The 19,698-nt window shown below is 44.7% G+C and overlaps 1 protein-coding gene across 1 annotated transcript; it reads right to left on the bottom strand.

Moving 5' to 3' along the window:
• Positions 1–987: 987 nt before the first annotated feature.
• LOC124087949 (15 kDa protein B-like) lies at positions 988–4,320 on the bottom strand. The gene is made up of 4 exons (XM_046437168.1): positions 4,059–4,320; positions 3,342–3,443; positions 2,174–2,263; positions 988–1,682 (listed from the first exon to the last, which is right to left on the bottom strand). Exons 1-4 carry the CDS (start codon positions 4,230–4,232, stop codon positions 1,554–1,556), a joined length of 495 nt encoding a protein of 164 aa, XP_046293124.1. The 5' UTR covers positions 4,233–4,320; the 3' UTR covers positions 988–1,553.
• Between the last annotated feature and the right edge of the window lie 15,378 nt (positions 4,321–19,698).

Raw genomic sequence — 19,698 nt, forward strand, 5'->3', positions numbered from 1 at the left:
GAGCGAAATTTTACTTAATCTTCAAGAAACTAAAGGAAACCTAAACTGGAAGTTTTAGAGCAGGAAAGGATTTGACTTCACATCTGCTGGGCATAACTGACAGTGTTCGTGACTCCAATGAGAACAGGAAACAGGGTTTTATTAAGTTGCCCATTTTGGCCAGGCATGGTGGTGCACAACTGTAATGTCAGCAACTTGGAAGGCTGAGGCAGAAGGATGGCAAATACCATTTTCTCTACCATGGGGAATAGGGTTTGAAGGTCTCAGCTTATTCTGTTCAGCCCATTTGGTAACACCACTCCAGGTCACTATATGTCATCTCCCTTATCCCTCCTCTCACCCACCAGTGGGTGTTACCAGGTTTTAGATGGCAAGGGAATTAGAGTTTGGGCTATAGGCAGTGAACCAATTTCCCCATGAGGAAACCATGACTTGGTTTCCTCACTGAAAGTTGCAGATGATGTGTATAGTTTGTTAAGACAGTATTGAGAACTAAATGAGACACTTATGGAATGTGACATTCAGATAATGATAGCTATTATTATGATTCACAAAGAGGAATCCTTGCTGCCCCCATTATTAAAAATCCAATGTCCCCAAGGGGTTCTACACCACAGCCCCTGGAAAGAGAGTTTTCATTAAGTCATTTCTATAGCAAAGACTTGCATGCTAGAGGTAGGCTGCAGGAAAATACTGAGAGTGTGACTCCCCATGGACCTCCACAGAGAAGTGTCCAGGAGGCACTGATACACAAGTCAGGGTTCAGGGAAAAGTTCTGACAAGCTTTGTGATAAAGTTGGAGGCATAAAGGAAGTAAAGGCAGTTGAGGAGGCTGGAGGCCAACTACTCTGCCTTCCTGGCCCCTCTGTCCTTGTTCTCCATTTCTCTCCATGGACCCTGCCCTGACCTTAGGGATTCCAAATCTCCCTAACCCCCCACCAAGGGCCCAGTTTCACTGATCTCCTCACCCAAGTTCAGCCAGTTCAGTCCAGTCTCTAACAGTTTATTCATTCACTCAGTCATTTATATCAGAAACTTTTCATTGACACCCCCACCCTTTCTTCTCAAGGATGATGTTGATCTCCTTAGAAGAGTCTGGATATGTGAAGGGGCATTTGGTTGTCACAGTAACTGGGCAGGAAGCAAGGGTATTAGGTGTCTTGCACAAAAGAAACTGCCCTCCGAGGACACCAGAAGCATCTCATTGAGAAATTCACTCCACAGTCAGCTGACTGGGAATATAGCAGATAATACCAACATGGCTTTGAGAATTGTGAGTGAGGGGATGAGGGGAGTCCACTTCTGCCCTGGGAGAGCAGGGAGGCTTCCTGCAAGGGGTAACTTATGAGCTATGCCTTGGAGGTGGAACCTACAGACACAGGAGGGGCAGGAAGTCCAGGCAGAGAGAAGCAGTGTGCAAAGGCCCAGTGCAGTGTTCAGCTCAGGGTTGGGGGTGTTCTGCAAGGGGGCACCCTGGACTGTGCAGGAAGGAGGTGCTGAAGGTAGCAGAGGGAGGTGGATGAGTGGGGTAGGGGAAGCTGTCCTCGCCAGCCCTAGAAATTACTCAGGATGTTGGAGATGATGTCGTACTTGGCTTTCTCATATGCTTCCCTGGCCGCAGGCGGCAGATTGCCCAGGAAATCTTCAGCAGGGTCATCATCAGAACGCTTCACCCTGTTGACCTGCAGGAAGGATGCTGGATGGTCACCACCATGACTGTCATGGATCGTCCTCTTTCCTGCTCTGCCCGGGGCCCTCCCTCAAGGCGGGGTAGAGGAGACTGAGGCACGGGCGGGGAGCATGTGATGCAGCTAAGACGCCCCGGCTCCCACCAGCGGGGCCCAGAGGCCGTGGGCAGGCCTGGGGGAGAATAGGGGAGTTTCGAGGGATCTCCCGGGCGGAGCGCAGGGCCACGACTATCTCTCAGGAAGACGGATCCCTCCTCCTCGCATTCTAGAGCTTGATGGGCCAGAGCAGGATCCCGTTTTCCCGGAGTAGGATCCCGTTTCCCCGAGGCTCCCTGCGCTGCGCCAGTGGCCCACGTGGCTGCGCCGCGGTGACGGTAGCACCGGGGGCAAAGCCAGCCCTAGGGGACGGTGTACATACAGGGAATCCAGACCGCGGCTTTCCTGTGGTCGGCCCTTGCTGTCCCTGTCACCACCCGATGGCTCACCTGTGTCGGGTTCTCGCAGACCCTGTCGCAGGTAAGGATCAGGAAGCTCACCCTCCGCCGCGAGAATTCTCCCGTGCAAGTTCGCTCCTCCTGCGGCGAGCCGGGCGGGAGCTGTAAGCGTCCAGCCACCCTCCACGACAGCGCCCCTGCCCGGCCCCCAAGGGCAAGCCGCACCCGCGCCAACCCCAGGGCTCCAGCCCGTGAGAACCCCAGATGTCCTCACACCACAGGCACCAGCCAGAGCAGGAGTGAGGGGCCATCGCTGGGAAGGTCCCAACGGAGTAGATGATGCCCAGGAAAATAAGGGAAGTCCAGGTACGTTATTAGGAAAAGGCATCCGTGAGTTAGCGTGCCCAGAGGAAACCGTGTTTGTTTAGAATATATGTGTGCATAAAAAAAGATACCGAGGAAGATGCATCAACGGTTAGTGACTGTCCCTGGGTAGTGGGGGTTGCTGATCAGAAATTTTTTAGAATGTGAAGTACCGAAATAAGACTTTAAATGTTGTTTTCCAATTTATTTTTTTTAAAGCAGTGGTCTCGGGGCTGGGTTGTGGCTCAGTGGTAGAGCACTTGCCTAGCACGTGCAAGGCCCTGGGTTCGATCCTCAGCACCACATAAATGTAGTTGTGTCCAACTACAACTAAAAAAATAAATATTAAAAAAAAAAAAAAAGCAGTGGTCTCCCCTGGCACGGTAGGGAAGGCCTGCTTGGCAATAGTGTCCTGTGTGGCCCGTCTCAGCGACTCAGGAGGCTAAGGCAGGAGGATCAAAAGTTCAAAGCCAGCCTCAGCAACTTAGCGAGACCCTGCCTCAAAATGAAATAAAATAAAATAAAAAGGACTAGGGATATGGCTTAGTGGTTAAGCACCCCTGGGGGCAATCCCTCACAGCTTAAATAAATAAATAAATGCAGTGGTCTTGAGGGGGACTATGGTCACACTTTGTTCTTTTTTAGGGTATATTGCTTTTGTAATAAGGATTGACAATATATTGGAGGAAAAATAAGCAACAAGGAAAATCTGACTTTGAAAAAGGCTTACACATTCAAAACTTCTGGAAAGGTGGGCAGTTGAGATGCATGGAGGCAGACAGTATCCCCTTTAGCCAAAGGGAGGAGAGGGCCTCTCCCCTCACCCAAGACTGGGAGTTGGAGGGATGAGACTCACCCCTCCTTCACGGAAGGCACATTCTTGTGGCTGGCTCCTTGGGGTGGAAATGCATACTGTCTCTTTAATGGTGAAGTTGAGTGGGATCCTGAAGGTAAAGTTCTAAAGAAACAACAGAAAACTCATGACCATCTCCCTTTTACAGATGAGGGAATGGAGGCACAGAGAGGTTAAGGTTACATGGTGAAACTGGGACTTAGCATTTGCTACCAAACCTGGGGCTTGTTGAGATTAAATCAGCAGATTTAAAGTGTGCAGTCTTTTGAAAAGAAATCCAAAGAATACCACTCACTACCTATATGACCTTCCTACCTTTGCTTCTTAATATAATTGCCTGTGAAATATGAACAAGAACCCCTGCCCTGACCCTTAGCTGCCTGAGAGAGCTAACAACAGCTGGGATGGGAAAGCTGGAAACCCCCAAAGGCCAGACTGGTCCACTTGAAAGGGCTCTCACATTCCCTCAAACCCAGGACCTGAATGAAAGCTGGATTCCCAGACCCCCTGCTGGATGAAACACCAAACTGGCCAGCCAGGCAGTGGTCAGGCTAAGATTATAATCTGGTTTTACCTTCAGGTGGAAGAAACATTATAATAATAATAGCTGATGTCAACCACGCACTTTGTGCCTGTGCCAGGCAGTGTGCCCTGCCCATCAGCCTCATGGGTATATGACCCCTGGTGCTTGCTTCCCAGATAGAGCCCACAGACACTTACCGATGGAGGTGGAATGGCTTCCAGCAGCCGGAAGAGAGGCTTTCCCCGCTGCCCACTATTGTAGATGTTCACAGCCTTGTTGACGATATCCTCATATCTCAGACGGCGATAGGCCTCACAGGACACTACTGCCAAGCCCACCACCAATACAAGTGCCTTCCAGGCCCCTGCCATTGTCTCCTCTCTGACACACTGCCACCTTCAGCCCCTTTTAGGTCTTACTCAGGGACCTTGCCTAAAGGCTTCTGGTGACACATGAGGCTCAGGCCTTCCTGAAAGGGGCGGCTAATCCTTTCCTTGGCTAGAAACCAAGTGTTGGGCAATGTTATGAAATACCATTGGCCAAGAGGGGCAAGAAGATTTGGCAACAGCCTAGGGCCTAGAGTGATGTGAGAGCCCTGAACTGGAGCAAGGGACCTTTGTGGTGGCTGGACACAGACCCTTCACTTTGGGCTTTGTATCTCCACCTGTGCCACAAGAGGTCAATTCAGAGAGTCCAGTACAGGACTCTGCTGTCTCTATCTGGTAGATCTCCTTTGATCCCAGAAACAAAGATATTACCCACATGGAACTTGGATTCTATTCCATAATACATCTGCAACTGGATCTTTTTTCCAAGTTAGTAAAGCTCTTTTTATTGAGATAAATTTCATATAGCATAAAATTCACACATACCCCCTTTTGAGGGAGGGTGCTGAGGATTGAACTCTAGGCCCTGTATGTGATGCTTTATAATCCCAGCTCCAGACCTATCCTTTTAAAATGTACAATTCAGAATATTTTCATCACCCCCAAAAGAAACCTTGCACCCATTTGTACTCATTCTCTACTTTTCCCTTCCCTCAGGCTCTGGCAACCACTAATCTACTTTCTGTCTTTATGATTTACCTACTTAGGGCATTTCATGTAAATGAAATTATATATTACGTGGCATTTTGTTTCTGACTTCTTTTGCTTGGCACAGTTTTTTTGTTTCATTTATGTTGTAGCATATCTGTATGGAGAACTCTTTATTCCTTTTTTTTTTTTTTTTTTTTTTTTGGTACTAGGGTTTGAACCCAGGGGTATTTAACCACTGAGCCACATCCCTAGCCCTTTTTATTTTGAGATAAGATCTTGCTAAGTTGCTTAGGGCCCTGTTAAATTGCTGAGGCTGCCTTCAAACTTGAGATCCTCCTGCCCCTAAGTCACCAAGATTACAGGGGTATGCCACCATACCCAGCCTCTTTATCCCTTTTTATGGCTTTATGGTATTCCATTGTACAGATATAATACATTGTATTTATCCATTCTTTAGTTGATAGACCTTTGGATTGTTTTCATGTTTTGGTTATTGTGAATAATGTTGCTATGAATATTTGTGTACAAGGTTTCGAGTGGAGATATTTTCAATTATCTTAGATCTACACCTAGGAGTGGAATTTCTGATATGATAACTCTATGGTTTAACTTTTTTTAGTTGTAGATGGACACAATACCTTTATTTTATTTATTTTTATGTGGTACTGAGGATTGAACCCAGTGCCTCATGTGGGTTAGGCAAGCATTCTACCCCTGAGCCACACACAATCCCAGCCCATGGTTCAACTTTTTAAGGAACTGCCAAACTGCTAAGTTTTCCAAAGAGGCTGTATTATTTTACATTCTCACTAGCAATCTGTGAGGATTCCAATACAATCTACATTCCTTGTCAACACTTGTTATTATCTCTTTTTTAAAAAAATAGTTATTCCAGAGGCTGGGGTTGTGGCTCAGCAGTAGAGCGCTCGCCTAGCATGTGAGGGACACTGGGTTCAATTATCAGCACCACATAAAAATAAAATAAAGGTATTGTGTCCAACTACAATTAAAACAAAATATTTTTAAGAATAGTGAAGTTGTATTTCATTGTGGTTTCAATTTGTATTTGTATTTTCCTAATGACTAATGAAGGTGACTATCTTTTCTTGTGCTTATTGTCCATTTGTATATCTTTGGGGAAAAATATCTACCCAAGTCCTTTGCATATTTGCTGTTTTAAGAGACATGATCTCACATTTTCCCAGGCTGGCCTCAAACTTCTGGAGTAAAGTGATCCTCCTGCCTCAGCCTCCTGAGTAGCTGGGACCACAGGTTCATGCCACCGTGACCAGCTTGCACATTTTAAAATTTAGTTATTTGTTATTTTATTGTTGAATTGTCCATAAGTGTTTTCAGATGTTTTGTATTTCCTTGGGAGTGGGAAAATCCAGTAAAATCAAGATTTGGGGTGGCTCGGGCTGTAGCTCAGTGGTAAAGTGCTAGCCTAGCATGCACAAGGTCCTGGGTCCAGTCCCAAGAACTGCCAAAAAAAAGTTTTAGATGCTGCATTGTGTTTCGTTTAGGGACTTTGCAGACTCTAATGCAGGGTTGCCCACCAGTTTGAGAAGCTCACATTATCTCCAGCATTGACAGATGAAGAAAATGAGGCCCCTGAAAGTTAGGAAAGTTGTTCAAGTGACACAGCCAAGACCTGGCTGTAGAATAATGGGAAACTGGGGATCCTGACTTGGAGGAGAGAAACAACAAGAAGACTTTGATTCTCCTCTTGGTTTCTTTCTTTTCTTTCCTTCCTCCTGAGTCACTGAAATCACAGACATGCACCACTTTGTTTCTGAAAGACAACAAACAAGACAACCAGATTGTTCTATGGCCTTACAGGACTGGAGCCAGAACCAAAGGTTGGAGAGTCAGGGAGACATGTCAACAAGACAGCCCCCTGACAGCAGCTGGAATCTCACATGGTAGAGGCAGCTTGGGAGACACTGAACCATGTTTAGAAAACCAGTTGGCAGGAAAACTGTAGGAGACTGGAGGGGCATCTATTTCCCCTACTTCTTTTCCCTTCCAATGAGGCTTTGTTGTGGTGTGGATATGAGGTATTATAGGATTAACTCCTAGGTTAACGCAGGAATATTCAGAGATGAATTGATTCGATTATGAGAGCTATAACCTAATCAGTCCTTTAGGCAGGTGGGGTGTGACTGAGGAGATGGGTCACTGGAGACATGTCCTGGAAGGGTTCATCTTCCTTGTGACCCCTCCTCCTTTCTCTCTCTACTTCCTGCCCCCAAGAGTAGAGAACTTTTTCTCTGCCATTTGCCTTCTGCTATGATGTTCTGCCTTACCTTGAGTCCAGACTAATGGAGTTGGTTGACCACAAACTGAATTTCTGAGACTGTGAACGAAATAAATTTTCCTCTCTCTAAGTTGTTCTTGTCAGATATTTTGTCATAGCAATGAAAACCTAACTTACACAGGTCCCGGTTTCCTTTTGAGGATCTGCATGGTTCTGAGTGGAATATTTGACTTAGTCTAAGCCAACCAGTGCCTGCCATCTCGCCACTATACCATTGGTTCAGGGTGGGCATGTGATTAACCTTGTCTGATTAGAATACATCTCAAAACTTTTGGCGAGAGTACAAGGCTTTCTTTCCTTCCAGAATTAAAAGGAGACATGACTACATGAGACAAAGAGGATACCTTGTGATATGAGATGGGCCACTCTTAGGATGAGGTCAACATCACAGAAGGCAGAGGGAGAAAGAAGCAGATCCTTGTCATCACTGAGCTGCTGGGTCACACCTTGCCTGAAGGTGGAGGGCCTCCAGGTTTACTGTCTAAACTAGTTTGTGTGAGCTTTTCTGTTACTTGCAACACAAGCTTGTAATAAATGTAGGACTCAAGCATCTGATAGCCATGGATAAGGGCTAGACCCTGTTACCTTTATAATTGTATCAAACCTTAAGACTACATAACATGTCCAAAGGCTTGAGGCTGGAAGGCAGCAGAGTCAGTCTTGGGGGCTGAGGTAGGAGGCTCTCAAGTGGATGAAAAAAAATTTTTTTTTGGCAGGGGGATGTACCAGGGGCACTCAACTACTGCGCTACATTCCCAGACCTATTTTTTATTTTATTTAAAGACAGGATTTCACTGAGTTGCTTAGCACCTCTCTTTTGCTGAGGTGGGCTTTTAACTTGCGACCTTCCTATCTCAGCCTCCCGAGCCACAGGAATTACAGGCATGTGCCATTGCACGTGGATTTTTTTAACTAATATTTTCTTTATTTGTTGATGGACCTTTATTATTTATTTATTTATATGCCAAGAATCAAACCCAATGGCTCACACATGCTAGGCAAGCGCTCCACCACTGAGCCACAACTCCGACCCCTGTGTGTGTGTGTTTTATTTCATTTTTATTTTTTTGGACAGATAAGCTTTAGGAATGTGAGTTCAGATGATCAAACTCTGATAGCTACATAAAAATCTTTCAATAACTTGTGTTTTATAATCAACCCAGAGCTGTTTCAGAGAACAGCCTGTGAGCCTTGCCTCAGTTTCAATAGTCCCATTATGACGTCCATGTTCAAATCCCACCTCTGCCATTTTCTCGCTGCTTTTTAATCAATCTCTCTGTGATTTGGTTTTCTTGCCTGTAAAGCAAAGAAAAGCTGATATGGGTGGAGACCCTGCGCCAACTTGTGAGGCAGAGGGAGCCTCAGGTGTGGTGGCTTTTACTGCAGCACAGCCAAGACCCCTAGTAAACACGAGTGCCTGCCTCTGCCAAACACAGAGAAGGGGGCCATCATTAACCCAATTTTGCAGATGAGGACACTAAAGCACCAGCAGGTTATGAACCGGGTTCAGATACAGAGCTGGCAAGTGGGGATGATGCGATTTCAACCCGAGTTAGAGTTATCTACTGCAGCACGTTCCCTTCAGAGGAGAGGCTGCAGGGCTGGTCTTGGTCTAGTTGCTGGGAGATGAGCTTCCGGGGGTGAGGACAGGATTCCAGGTGTCCAGCAGGAAGTTTCTCCAAGACTTGCCTCCACTGGGGCCAGGTCTAGGACAGTGGATGTCCTAAACACTGGGAAATAGAACCTCCCTCCCACACCTAGGGAAGTCCTCCACTTGTGAGGGGCAAGAGCTACTGTTCAAGTGAGTGGTCCCCCCAGGGGTACATGTGCCCCTGTGCTCTATACAAGCTCAAAAGAGAGACCTAGGTCTCTTCCTAAATGTCCCCATGACTCCCACACCTTTCTTGAAAAGATGACTGGAGCTACACCTTTCATAAGGGCTGGAATTGTGAAGAAAGGACCCCCCCACCCCCTGTCCAGCAGTGGGCCCTTGTGAAAGCCCCTATCTTTCTCAGGCCTCAGCTTTCCATTGCTGTATTGGGTTGGTCAGGAGATGGGCACAGATCCCAGGAGCCCTTGCTCAAGTGGCCTGTTGTAAGTTGAGTGGGATGAAGAAAGTGGCTGTGACCACCTTGGTTCTATGGGGACACACACCTGATGTTCCAAAACCCAGATTGTGGACACAAGTTGCTCCACTACCCAAGGGACATGTGCAAGTTGAGTCAGGTGAAGAAAGAAGTTGTGGCCACATTGGTCCCATGGAGACACACACCTCTTGTTCCAAAACCAGCACTGTGGACACCAGTTACTTCACTACCCCAGGCACAGAGACCTTGGTGGCATCTGAGAGTACCCAAGACTGACCCCAATCCTGACCCAATGGGTTTGGCTCTCCCATGGGGATGCTGGCCAGAATATAGGGTCTCCCTACAAGGGCCAGATGTCTCAAAAGTTCTGTCACACTTGTCTGTGCTATTGTTCACTGCCTAGCACCAGGCAATCTGGGAGGGTAAGCTTTACAATCCTGAAAGGCCCCTGGAGTCCCTCCATATCAATGGCTTGAATTGGGGAATTTGTTCTAGGTAGGAAACAGGTAAATCCACCATTGCTCCCTTTCCCTTCACAGATACTGGTCCAATGGGGCCACCTACCCAAGAATTAAAACTATCCCTAAACAAACAAATAAACAACAACAACCCCCCCCCCCCAAAAAAAAAACCCTCCAAAACCCATAATTCAAATCTGCTGGACTTTGGTGCAGCCAAAGGCCCCCAGGATTGTGGCTGTGTTATGGCAAAACTATGGTTTTGGGGTCATCTGCTGGCAATGCCCTGGGAGCCATTTTTTTTTAATATGCATATTTTTTAGTTGTAGGTAGACATAATACCTTTATGTTACTTATTTATATGTGGTACTGATGATCGAACCCAGGTCTTCACACATGCTATGCAAGCGCTGTACATACAGCTAAGCCACAACCCCAGCCCCAGGGAGCAGTTTTGACTCTGGGGATGAACTTCAAAGGTCTTTGACCTGTTCCTTATTTGCAAATTCCATGAGTTGGAGCCTTTTGGCAGGAGAAAATGTCCAGTGCTATGAGGTCTCTGGAGGGGCAGGACCTCCTAGAGGAAGAGGCTGTGCTGCAAGGCCCAGCAGCCTCTCTTTGCTGCCCTGATGGAGCAGGTTCCCAATTGTTTGGGGCCTGTGGGAGAGGGCTGCCTTCCAAACTCCAGGAACCCAGATGGTAGCTGGGAGAACAGGCATATGATGGAGGTGCTCCTGCTCTGGCCCCCACTCTGCCAGCTCTGAGACCAGGTGAGCTCCCTCTCCTCCTGTCTTCTTTCTCCTGCCAAGCCACACCTGAAAGGAAAGTGAGACTGAGACCAGGCAGAGATCCACACCAAGGTTTATTTGTCAAAGCTGCCAAATAAAGGCCATCCCTCTATAGAGTGGAGAGAGGCGCCTGAGGTGAGGTGTTCGGGGCTCAGCTTTTGTGGGGTAGGGGTTTGGAGCTGGAGCTGTGGCGCTATGGGAGAGGCTGGGGGTGCTTGCAGCAGAGCTGGGCGGGTGGGACTAGCATGGGATTGGTTTAGGTCCATGGCACCATGGCTTTCCAGAGTCATGGGGTCGTGTCCTTCTGGGATTGGCTTGGGGTTATGATACCATGGGGTAGGTCACTAATGGGGCTGGGGGGAGTTCCAGTGAGAGGAAGTACAGGGAAGTGAAACTTAACACTTAAGATGGCTGCGCAGATGTTAAATCAAGACCCTATAACACCTCTCTTTTGGTTCTTCTTCAGAGCGCCCACCTACCTTTTTGTAAATGTTTTTTTGTTTGTTTGTTTGTTTGTTTGTTTGTTTTGTGGTTCTGGGGATTGGACCCAGGGCCTTGCACATGCTAGGCAAACACTCTACCTGCTTGTTTCCTGTTTGGGCTGTGATGATCATTCTCCTGGACATACCTCCTGGTGTTTGTGGGCGGGACTCCTTGCAGGGCAAAAAGACAGCCCTGTGCTGGTCACAGCGATAAACAGTGATGATTTGACTAGACAATACCAGTTTCCAAAGTGGTGGCACTCATATACAATCCCAGCTGTGGCAGATCAGAGTTCCTGTTGCTCCACATCCTCACTAACACCTCAACATTATCATTTTGTGTGTGCATTATGAGAGCTTTATTTTTGGAATTTCATTTGGATCATGAAAGTAATTCATACCCATCGCGGACTATATGCAACACATACTATTGACTGGTGCATACTCACCATCTGAAGATGGCCTTTCAGTATAGTATGTTTGCATTTTTTGGGGGGGGGGGTTACTGATGAAGAGGGACATTTTTCCATGTGATTTTTAGCTATTCCTATAAGTTCCTGTCCAAATTGTATGCCTCTTCTTCTATTGTGCTGTCTTTCTTGAGAATTTTAAAAAATATTTTTATTTTTAGTTGTAAATGGACACAATATCTTTGTTTTTATTTATTTATTTGTATGTGGTGCTGAGGATTGAAACCAGGGCCTCATGTATGTGAGGCAAGTGCTCTACCAGAACTAACTACAACTCCAGCCCTCATGAGAATCCTTTTTTTTTTTTTTTTTGGTATTCTTAAGTTTTAGGTGAACACAATATATTTATGTGGTGCTGAGGATCGAACCCAGTTCCTAGTGCATGCTAGGTGAGCACTCTACTTTGAGCCACAACACCAGCCCCATGAGAATTCTTTATATATTCTAGATGATAATCTTTCTTTGATTATGACTTAGCAATATCTTTTTCCAATTTGTCTTTGTGTGTTCACTTTCTTTACAGTGTCTTGTTTTTCTTTTCACTTTTAATTCTGACATAATTTCAGACTTACACAGAAAAGTTACATAAATAGTGCAAGAGTTCCATCATACCCTTTACCCAAATTCTCCAAATGTTGACACTTTACATTTGCCCCTCCCTCTTTCACTCTAAATGTATAACACACACACCCTGCTGAGCCCCAAGCCACTTGAGAAGAACAGAGCCTTTTAACTCCTAAATACTTCTGTGTCTATTTCCTAAAAGCAAGACCATTCCCCTACATTGAAAAGTACCTCTGGACAATAATGAAAATCAGAAAATTAACAGTGATATGCTACCATTATCTAATCTGCAGGCCTTATTCAGATATCATCAATTTTCCTAGCAATGTCCTTTGAAGCAAAAGAAAATCCCATGTCATGAGCAGTCATGGTGGCATATGTTTATAAGCTCAGCTATTTGGGAGGCTGGGGAAAATTCTAGATCAGTCTGGGCAACTTAGCAAGGCCCTGTTTCAAAAAAAAAAAAAAAAAAAAAAGCTAGGGATGTAGCTCATTGGTAGATAGAGCACACCCCTGCTTTCAATCCCCAGTACTGCAAAAAAAAAAAAAAAAAGAAGAAGAAGAAAAATTCCATATTATGTTTTATATTCTTTTTGTTGTCTGTTTAGTACTTCTTTGTGTTTCAGAACATTGAATTTTGAAATTTTTTGGAGATTACAGACTAATTATATCATAGAATGTCCTTCATTTACATTTGTCTAATGTTGTTTCATAATTACATTAAGATTAAGAGCATCTGGGCTAGGGCTGTAGCTCAGAGATCGTGCCTAACATGTGTGAGGCACTTGGGTTCAATCCTCAGCACCACATAAAAATAAATAAAATATGAAAAATTGATCTTGGGGCTGGGGTTGTGGCTCAGCGGTAGAGCACTTGCCTAGCATGTACAAGGCCCTGGGTTCAATCCTTAGCACCACATAAAATAAATAAATAAAATAAAGATATTGTGTTCAACTTCAACTAAAAAATAAATATTTTAAAAAATAAATAAATAAATAAATAAATAAAATAAAGGTATTGTGTCCATCTACAACTAAAAACAATAATCAATTGAAAATTAAAAAAAATATTAAGAGCATTATACCAGAAGGCATATGATGTAGATTTATCTCATTGATGATACTAAATCTCATCATTTGGCTAAGACACAATGCTGGTGATATTAAGTCTGATCACTTGGCTAAGCCAAGGTTTGCCAGGTATCTCCATACACAGTTTCTGCTTTTCCCTTTGTAACTAATAAGTGCCCTGTGGGGAGACACTGTGGGACTGGGCAATTACCCTCTACTTTACTTCTCAAGTGCACTGATTTTTATGTCCATTATTAATTATGCCTGAATTATTAAAATGCTTGCCAAATATTGATTTTCTAATGTCATCTATCTGTTGGCTTCTTACAGTGGAGAAGGCTTTTACCCTCACTTATTTATTTATACTTATGTAAATTTATATATTCTTTTATTCAATGGGTTATAATCTCTTTCTATCCTTATTTTATTTTAATACTCAAATTGTCCCAGAGTTGGCAAGTAGGAGCCTCTTTAAGCTAGCACCTGTATTTTATGTCTTTTGTTCACTGGAATTTCTTTCTTTTTTCCTTTTTTTTTTTTTAATATTTGTATTAGTTGTTGATTATTTTATTTTATTTTTTTTTGGTACTGGGATTGAACCCAGGGCCTTGTGCATGTAAGGCTGCTTAGCACTCTACCATCTGGGCTATATCCCTAGTCCCCTGATTAATTTTTTTTAATATTTTATTTTTTAGTTATAGTTGGACACAACACCTTTATTTAATTTAATTTTTTTATGTGGTGCTAAGGATCGAACCCAGGTCCTTGTAGGTGATAGGCAAGCACTCTACCATTGAGCCACAACCCCAGCCCAGTTGTTGAATTTTTAAATTTTATTTATTTATTGGTATGTGGTGCTGAGAATCAAACCCAGTGCCTCACACATGCTAGGCAAGCACTCTACCACTGAACCATATCCCAGCCCTCACTGGGATTTCTTAATGCAAATTAAGTTTAATTTATTGATCTTCCATCACTACTGGTGCTTGGTTTTTTGTTTTATTTTTATTTGTTATTGTTATTTTTTGTCTTGTTGAAGAAATCCTTCCCTCCTGGAGTTGATAGTCTCCTATATCTTCTTCTAAAAATTATAAATATATGTCTTTCTCATTTTGGTCCCTAATCTACTGGACTTAAGTTTTTGTGTTAACTTTTTATTGAACAACGCAACATATACACAAAAAAATTGTTCAGAATAAGTGTGCAGTTTGTTTTCTTTTCCTGAAGGAAACAAACTCCTGTAACCAGTGCCCTAATCAAGAACCAGAACATTCTCAGAATCCCCCCAAAGTCCTCTGTGTATCCCATTTCCAATCTCTACTCTGCTTCCAGCCCCAAGGATGACCATTCTCCTGATGACAATGGTGGTGCAACCCTGCAGTCCCAGCATTTCTGGAGGTTGAGACAGGACGAATGAAAGTCTGAGGCCAGCCTCAGCAATTTAGTGAAAACCTTAGCAACTTAGTGAGAACTCCCCCAACTAAATAAATAAATAAATAAGGGCTAGGGATGTAGTTCAGTGGTAAAGCGCCCCTGGGTTCAATTCCTGACACCACAAAACAAAACAAAAATCTAAATTACTCTCCTGACTTCAAACACTACTGGAAACATAGCATGAGTTATGACTCTATACCAGTGAGGGCTTCCCAGAGAAACAGGGCCAACAGGAGATAGAGATTTGTTTTAAGGAAATGGCTCATATGACTGTGGGGGCTAGTCCAAAGTGTACAGGGCAGATTGACAGGTTAGAAACTTGAGTATGAGTTGCTGTCACAGACTTAAGGCAAAAGTTCTTTTCTTTTTTGTAAGTTGTAGATGGGCACAAAACCTTTATTTTATTTTTTATGTTTATGTGGTGCTAAGGATTGAACCTAGTGCCTCACACAGGCTCGAAAAGCACTCTACCACTGACCTATAACCCCAGCTCCACAAAAATTCTTATAAAGTTACCAGTCAATGCATATTAGGATCCACCTCAATCCAGAATGATCACATCTTAATTTCACATCTGCAAAGACCTATTTCCAAATAATGTCACATTCACAGATACTGAGGGTAATAGGGTACGCCGTCAATATATTTTTGGGTGAAAACTCAATCCAAAAGAGATTCCACTTTATTTTTTGTCTCATATAGATGGGTGTCTGGTTGGCCTGAGTCACTTATTTAGTAACCTTTCCTTTCCTCTGGAATCTATGTGGTGGATGTCCTGGGTCGGCTTCTAGGTTCTCTCTTCCATTTGGATGGTCTAATGTTGCATTCCTGAGCAAATAACCACACTGAATAAATACCCAATTACTAGGATTTCTAACAAGTCTGGATATCTGGTGGGATAGGGCTTCTATTTTTTTTTTCTTTTTTCTTTTTTAAGGCTGTCTAGTCTTTTCTAAGGCCTTTGCTTTTCCATATATATTTGGGAAATATGTCAATTTTCCCCCACCCTCAAAAAAAAAGGTTTGGTGGGAATTGTACTGAACCTATGGACTACACTCATCTTCCTGGAAGCCTTCCTTCCTCACCAACCCTCTCAGTCACTCTGGGTTCACACTACCCCGACCCACTTCTGTGGAGGTGGCCTGGCCTCCTTGGCCAGTTTGAGCACATTAAACCCTTCTGCCCCATCCTGTTGAGAAATGTACTATCCTGAAGTCCCTTCATATGTTTCTGGGTGTCCACATCCCAGACTTCACTGGGAAGACGCTGAAGGCTGAATCCAAGTGGTGCAGTTCTCAACCCTCCACACACTCTCCCAGAACCCAGAACAGTGTCATAGGAATCTGAAATCCTTGGTGGGCCCTTTCTTCTTGTCCCCTCCTTAGTCTATCCATACAGTAGTGTGTGTGACCATTTATAAAGCTTAAGTCAGACCATATTTCTGGTTCTGTTATGAACTTTCTTTATGGTCTCCCAACTTGTCCAAAGAAAAACCCAAGTCCTCAATATGCAATATACAACCTTCTTCCCCTCTCCCAGTGCTTCTCTGACCTCACCTCCTGCTGTTCTCCACAGGCACTCAGCCTCAGCCACTCTGGCTTCCTGCTTGTTCTTCAGGCATGCCAGATATAGTCCTGGCTTGGCGCCTTTGCATCTGCGGCTCTCTTTCTGAAATATGCTTCCCCTAGCTATGCCCCTAGCTTGCTCCTTCGCTTCCTTCAGATCTCTGCTCAGTAAGTATCTTCAAAGTGAAGCCTCCCTTGATTACCTGATATAAAATTGCAAATGTCCTCCTCCCAAAACTATCCCTGTTCTGTTTTTTTCTTTTCACCATAGCAGGTGTTGCCATCTAACAGACTGGGTTTTTTTGCTTGTTTGTTTTTTATTTTTAATTTTTTTCGTAGTTGTAGATAGCATGCCTTTATTTTGTTTGTTTTTATGTGGTGCTAGGGACCAAACCCAGTGCCTTACACATGCTAGGCAGGCACTCTGCCATGGAGCTATGATCCCAGCCCCTAACATACTGTTGTTGTTGTTCTTCTTCTTCTTCTTTTTAATATTTTTTTAGTTGTCAATGGATATTATTTATTTATTTATATCTGGTGCTGAGAATTGAACCCAGCACCTCATGTATGCTAGGCAAGTAAGTGTTCCACCACTGAGCCACAACCTGAGCCCACATACTGTTCTTTTTTTTTTTTTTTAATATTTATTTTTTAGTTTTCGGCAGACACAACATCTTTGTTTGTATGTGGTGCTGAGGATCGAATCCGGGCCGCACGCATGCTAGGCGAGCGTGCTACCGCTTGAGCCACATCCCCAGCCCAGCCACATCCCCAGCCCCCACATACTGTTCTTTATAGTTGATATACATCTCCCCTTGCTAGAATGTGACCTTACGAGGGTGAACCCCTCACCCATTTTATAGGACACCATTTGTAGGACACTGTGGGTGTTCAGAAAATATTTGCTGAATAAGTGAACGTAAGGGACCCATGCTCAGCCCAGTCTCTTATATTCACTTGCTGGAAGACTTTAGGTGATCTCCTCCCCAAGCCCAGGCTGTTTCCACATGGGTAACACAGGAAAGGGCATGTGTGTGTGTGTGTGTGTGTGTATCTTTGAAGACCCATGCAGCTCTGCTAAGTGTGATGGAGAAGTTGTCTTAAGGTAAATGTCAGGAGACCTGGGTAAATTAGGTGTTTGCTGCCCCCTTGTGATGAAGCTGACTCTTCTCCAGTACCATTGAAGCTATGCTTCCTGTAACTCCCAACTGTGCTGGAGAAATATGTGTTAGGAGGGCACCCTCACCCCCACCCCCTGTTCCCTCAGAGACATACTTTCTGCTGTCCCACTGTTGCTGTCCCATCCTGGCCTCAGTATTCAAGACCTATGCAGGTATTTGGTGTTTTTCACACCAATCACCCTTCGTGTAATTGAAACCTTATTATGTGAATTTTGCATCCCACCCCATTCCTATGTTGAAGTCATAATCTCCAGTACTGTATTTGGAGACAAAGGGAGATCTGAAGACACATGGAGATGATGATTATTGATAAGCCAAGGCAAAAGGCCTCAGAAGAAACCAACTCTGCAAACAGCTTGACCTTGAACTTCCAGCCTTCAGAGTTGTGTGAAAATAAACACGTTAAGCCACTTACTCTGTGGAACTTTATTGGGGCAACTCTAGAAAACTGATACACCTGGAACTCACAGGTTGTCTGTTGTAGCTCAACCCCAGAAACACCAAGTGGGGCCAGGTATTCCCATTCTAGAGGATTGAGGATCAAGGAAGGAGACAATCATTGCCACCCAAAGTTGTCACTCTGGGAAGCTCAGAAGCTCAATCTGCCTGGCTGCTCTGAATCCCAGAACCTGGCCAGAGCTCCTTTTTGTACCTAGCCTGCATGTCTTCTCGATGTCTTGAAAGGCATATTTATAGGCTCCTACCCTGCTTCTCTTCCTGTTCTGGCTCATACTGACCTGCAACTGCTTAAATCTGACCCTTTGCTGGCTTCACGTTTGGGGGCTACCCTGTGTTCTGTGGCTAAGCTTCTGCCTCTTTGCTTAGCAACACTAGCTCCTACTCCTCAGTCTGCTCTGGACCCAGCTTCTATACCTGGGTCTTGCAGTTCTATATCAACCCTATACCTGACTGCTACCTTACCATCAGAGAGCCTTAAGGGAAGCCGTTTTACACTTCTGCATTTCCTTTACTATAAATTGTGTTGGGTAGTTTTGAAGGGTGTGGGACTTGTCCTTAATTCCTCCACCTCTGATAAAGTGACCTCAAGATGGTCTTCTAGAAATAAGATATTTTTAAGATGATAAAATTTTCTTTTTATCATTTCTTTTTTATAAGTGGAATCATAAAGAATATCTGTTCTTCTGTGACTACCTTATTTCGCTTAGTATATCAGAAATTCCTTCTTTGTATGGCTGAATAGTATCCATTGTATGTATAAACTGAGTTGGTTTATCTATTCATCTGTTGCTGGACATTTGAGTTGTTTCCATCTTTTGGTTATAGTAAATAACGCTGCCATGAATATTGGTGTGCTTTTTTTCTTTCCTCTTTGCTCTATGTCCAGCTGGCATGAAGGTAGGCTCTTGACTGAGTGTTGAAAGGCTCTGGTTTCACTGCAAAGGAGACCTGGACCCTGCTTTGGAGTTGAAGCCTGCCTTATGAGTCCACATCTTACATTCATGGTCTGCTCCACATTTCCTCTGAAGGTATCCGTCTCCAGCTTCACAGACCTGAACCCGACCATGTCAAACAGGACGGCAGCCACCAGCTACATAGGCTAGGGACTTGGAAATTATCTTTTGACATCCTCCTTCCCCTTAAATCCATCCACGCCTAGTTCTAATCATTTTATCGCCAAAATAGTCCTCACATGTTTTTCAAAGTGGGCACAAAGTTTCTCTGCCCACTGTTTACCTCCCCTAACTACAGCCACCATCACTTCTCTCCTGGAAGACAACAAAAGGCTTCCACTTTGCACTATCTGCAAACCATTCTCTATTTATTTCTAAAACTAGGTAGTATATACATAGGATTTAAAAATTTCTGCCCTACAGGTCGCCTTTCTGAGACAAGAGCCCTTCCGGAGTCTGGGAGCTCCTAGGTCCTCTTAAGTCCACTCTTTTCCTTTTACCACAAGAGGAAGTGTTGTTCTCTCAGGCAGTGCCAGGCCTTCCAAGTGGGGCTAAATACGCCAGTCTCCACTCGGTGCGTCCTCCGAGGACTTGGAATGGCCCGGAAGCCTCCCTCGCACCGCCTTGAGGGATGTTTTCTGTTACTCCTCTCGCGCAGCCCGCCGCGCACCAACTTCAAACAGCCCCAGCCCCAGTCCTCCGCGGCCTTCGAGGATACTGGGAATGTAAATTCCCAGTGAAATCTCTAACTGGCCCATACTAAGCACTGAGTGGGCAGGACCTCGCCGCTTAGCGGACAGAAACCACCACTCCCAGAAACCCTTTTCCTTCGGCGGAATTTCCCCTCCCGACTTCCTCCACGCGAAGGCAACCGAGCATGCGCAATCGGAGACCACCTGGGTAAAAGGCGGCGCGGGGCGGACTGCGCCTCCCAGCAGGCCGTGGGGTAGTGTGCGTCTCCGCGTGACGAGC

The sequence above is a fragment of the Marmota monax genome, unplaced genomic scaffold (assembly GCF_021218885.2).
Source record: "Marmota monax isolate L192 unplaced genomic scaffold, Marmota_monax_Labrador192_F-V1.1 WCK01_AAM20220418_F8-fsc00021, whole genome shotgun sequence".
NCBI lineage: Eukaryota > Metazoa > Chordata > Mammalia > Rodentia > Sciuridae > Marmota > Marmota monax.

Excerpts from the sequence above, each read along its gene's own strand:
- LOC124087949 (XM_046437168.1), bottom strand. The coding sequence starts at position 4,232 with ATGGCAGGGGCCTGGAAGGCACTTGTATTGGTGGTGGGCTTGGCAGTA. Across the intron at positions 3,444-4,058 it reads AAGCCATTCCACCTCCATCG|AACTTTACCTTCAGGATCCC; the intron begins GTAAGTGTCTGT and ends TTGTTTCTTTAG. Across the intron at positions 1,683-2,173 it reads TCTGCGAGAACCCGACACAG|GTCAACAGGGTGAAGCGTTC; the intron begins GTGAGCCATCGG and ends TCCTTCCTGCAG.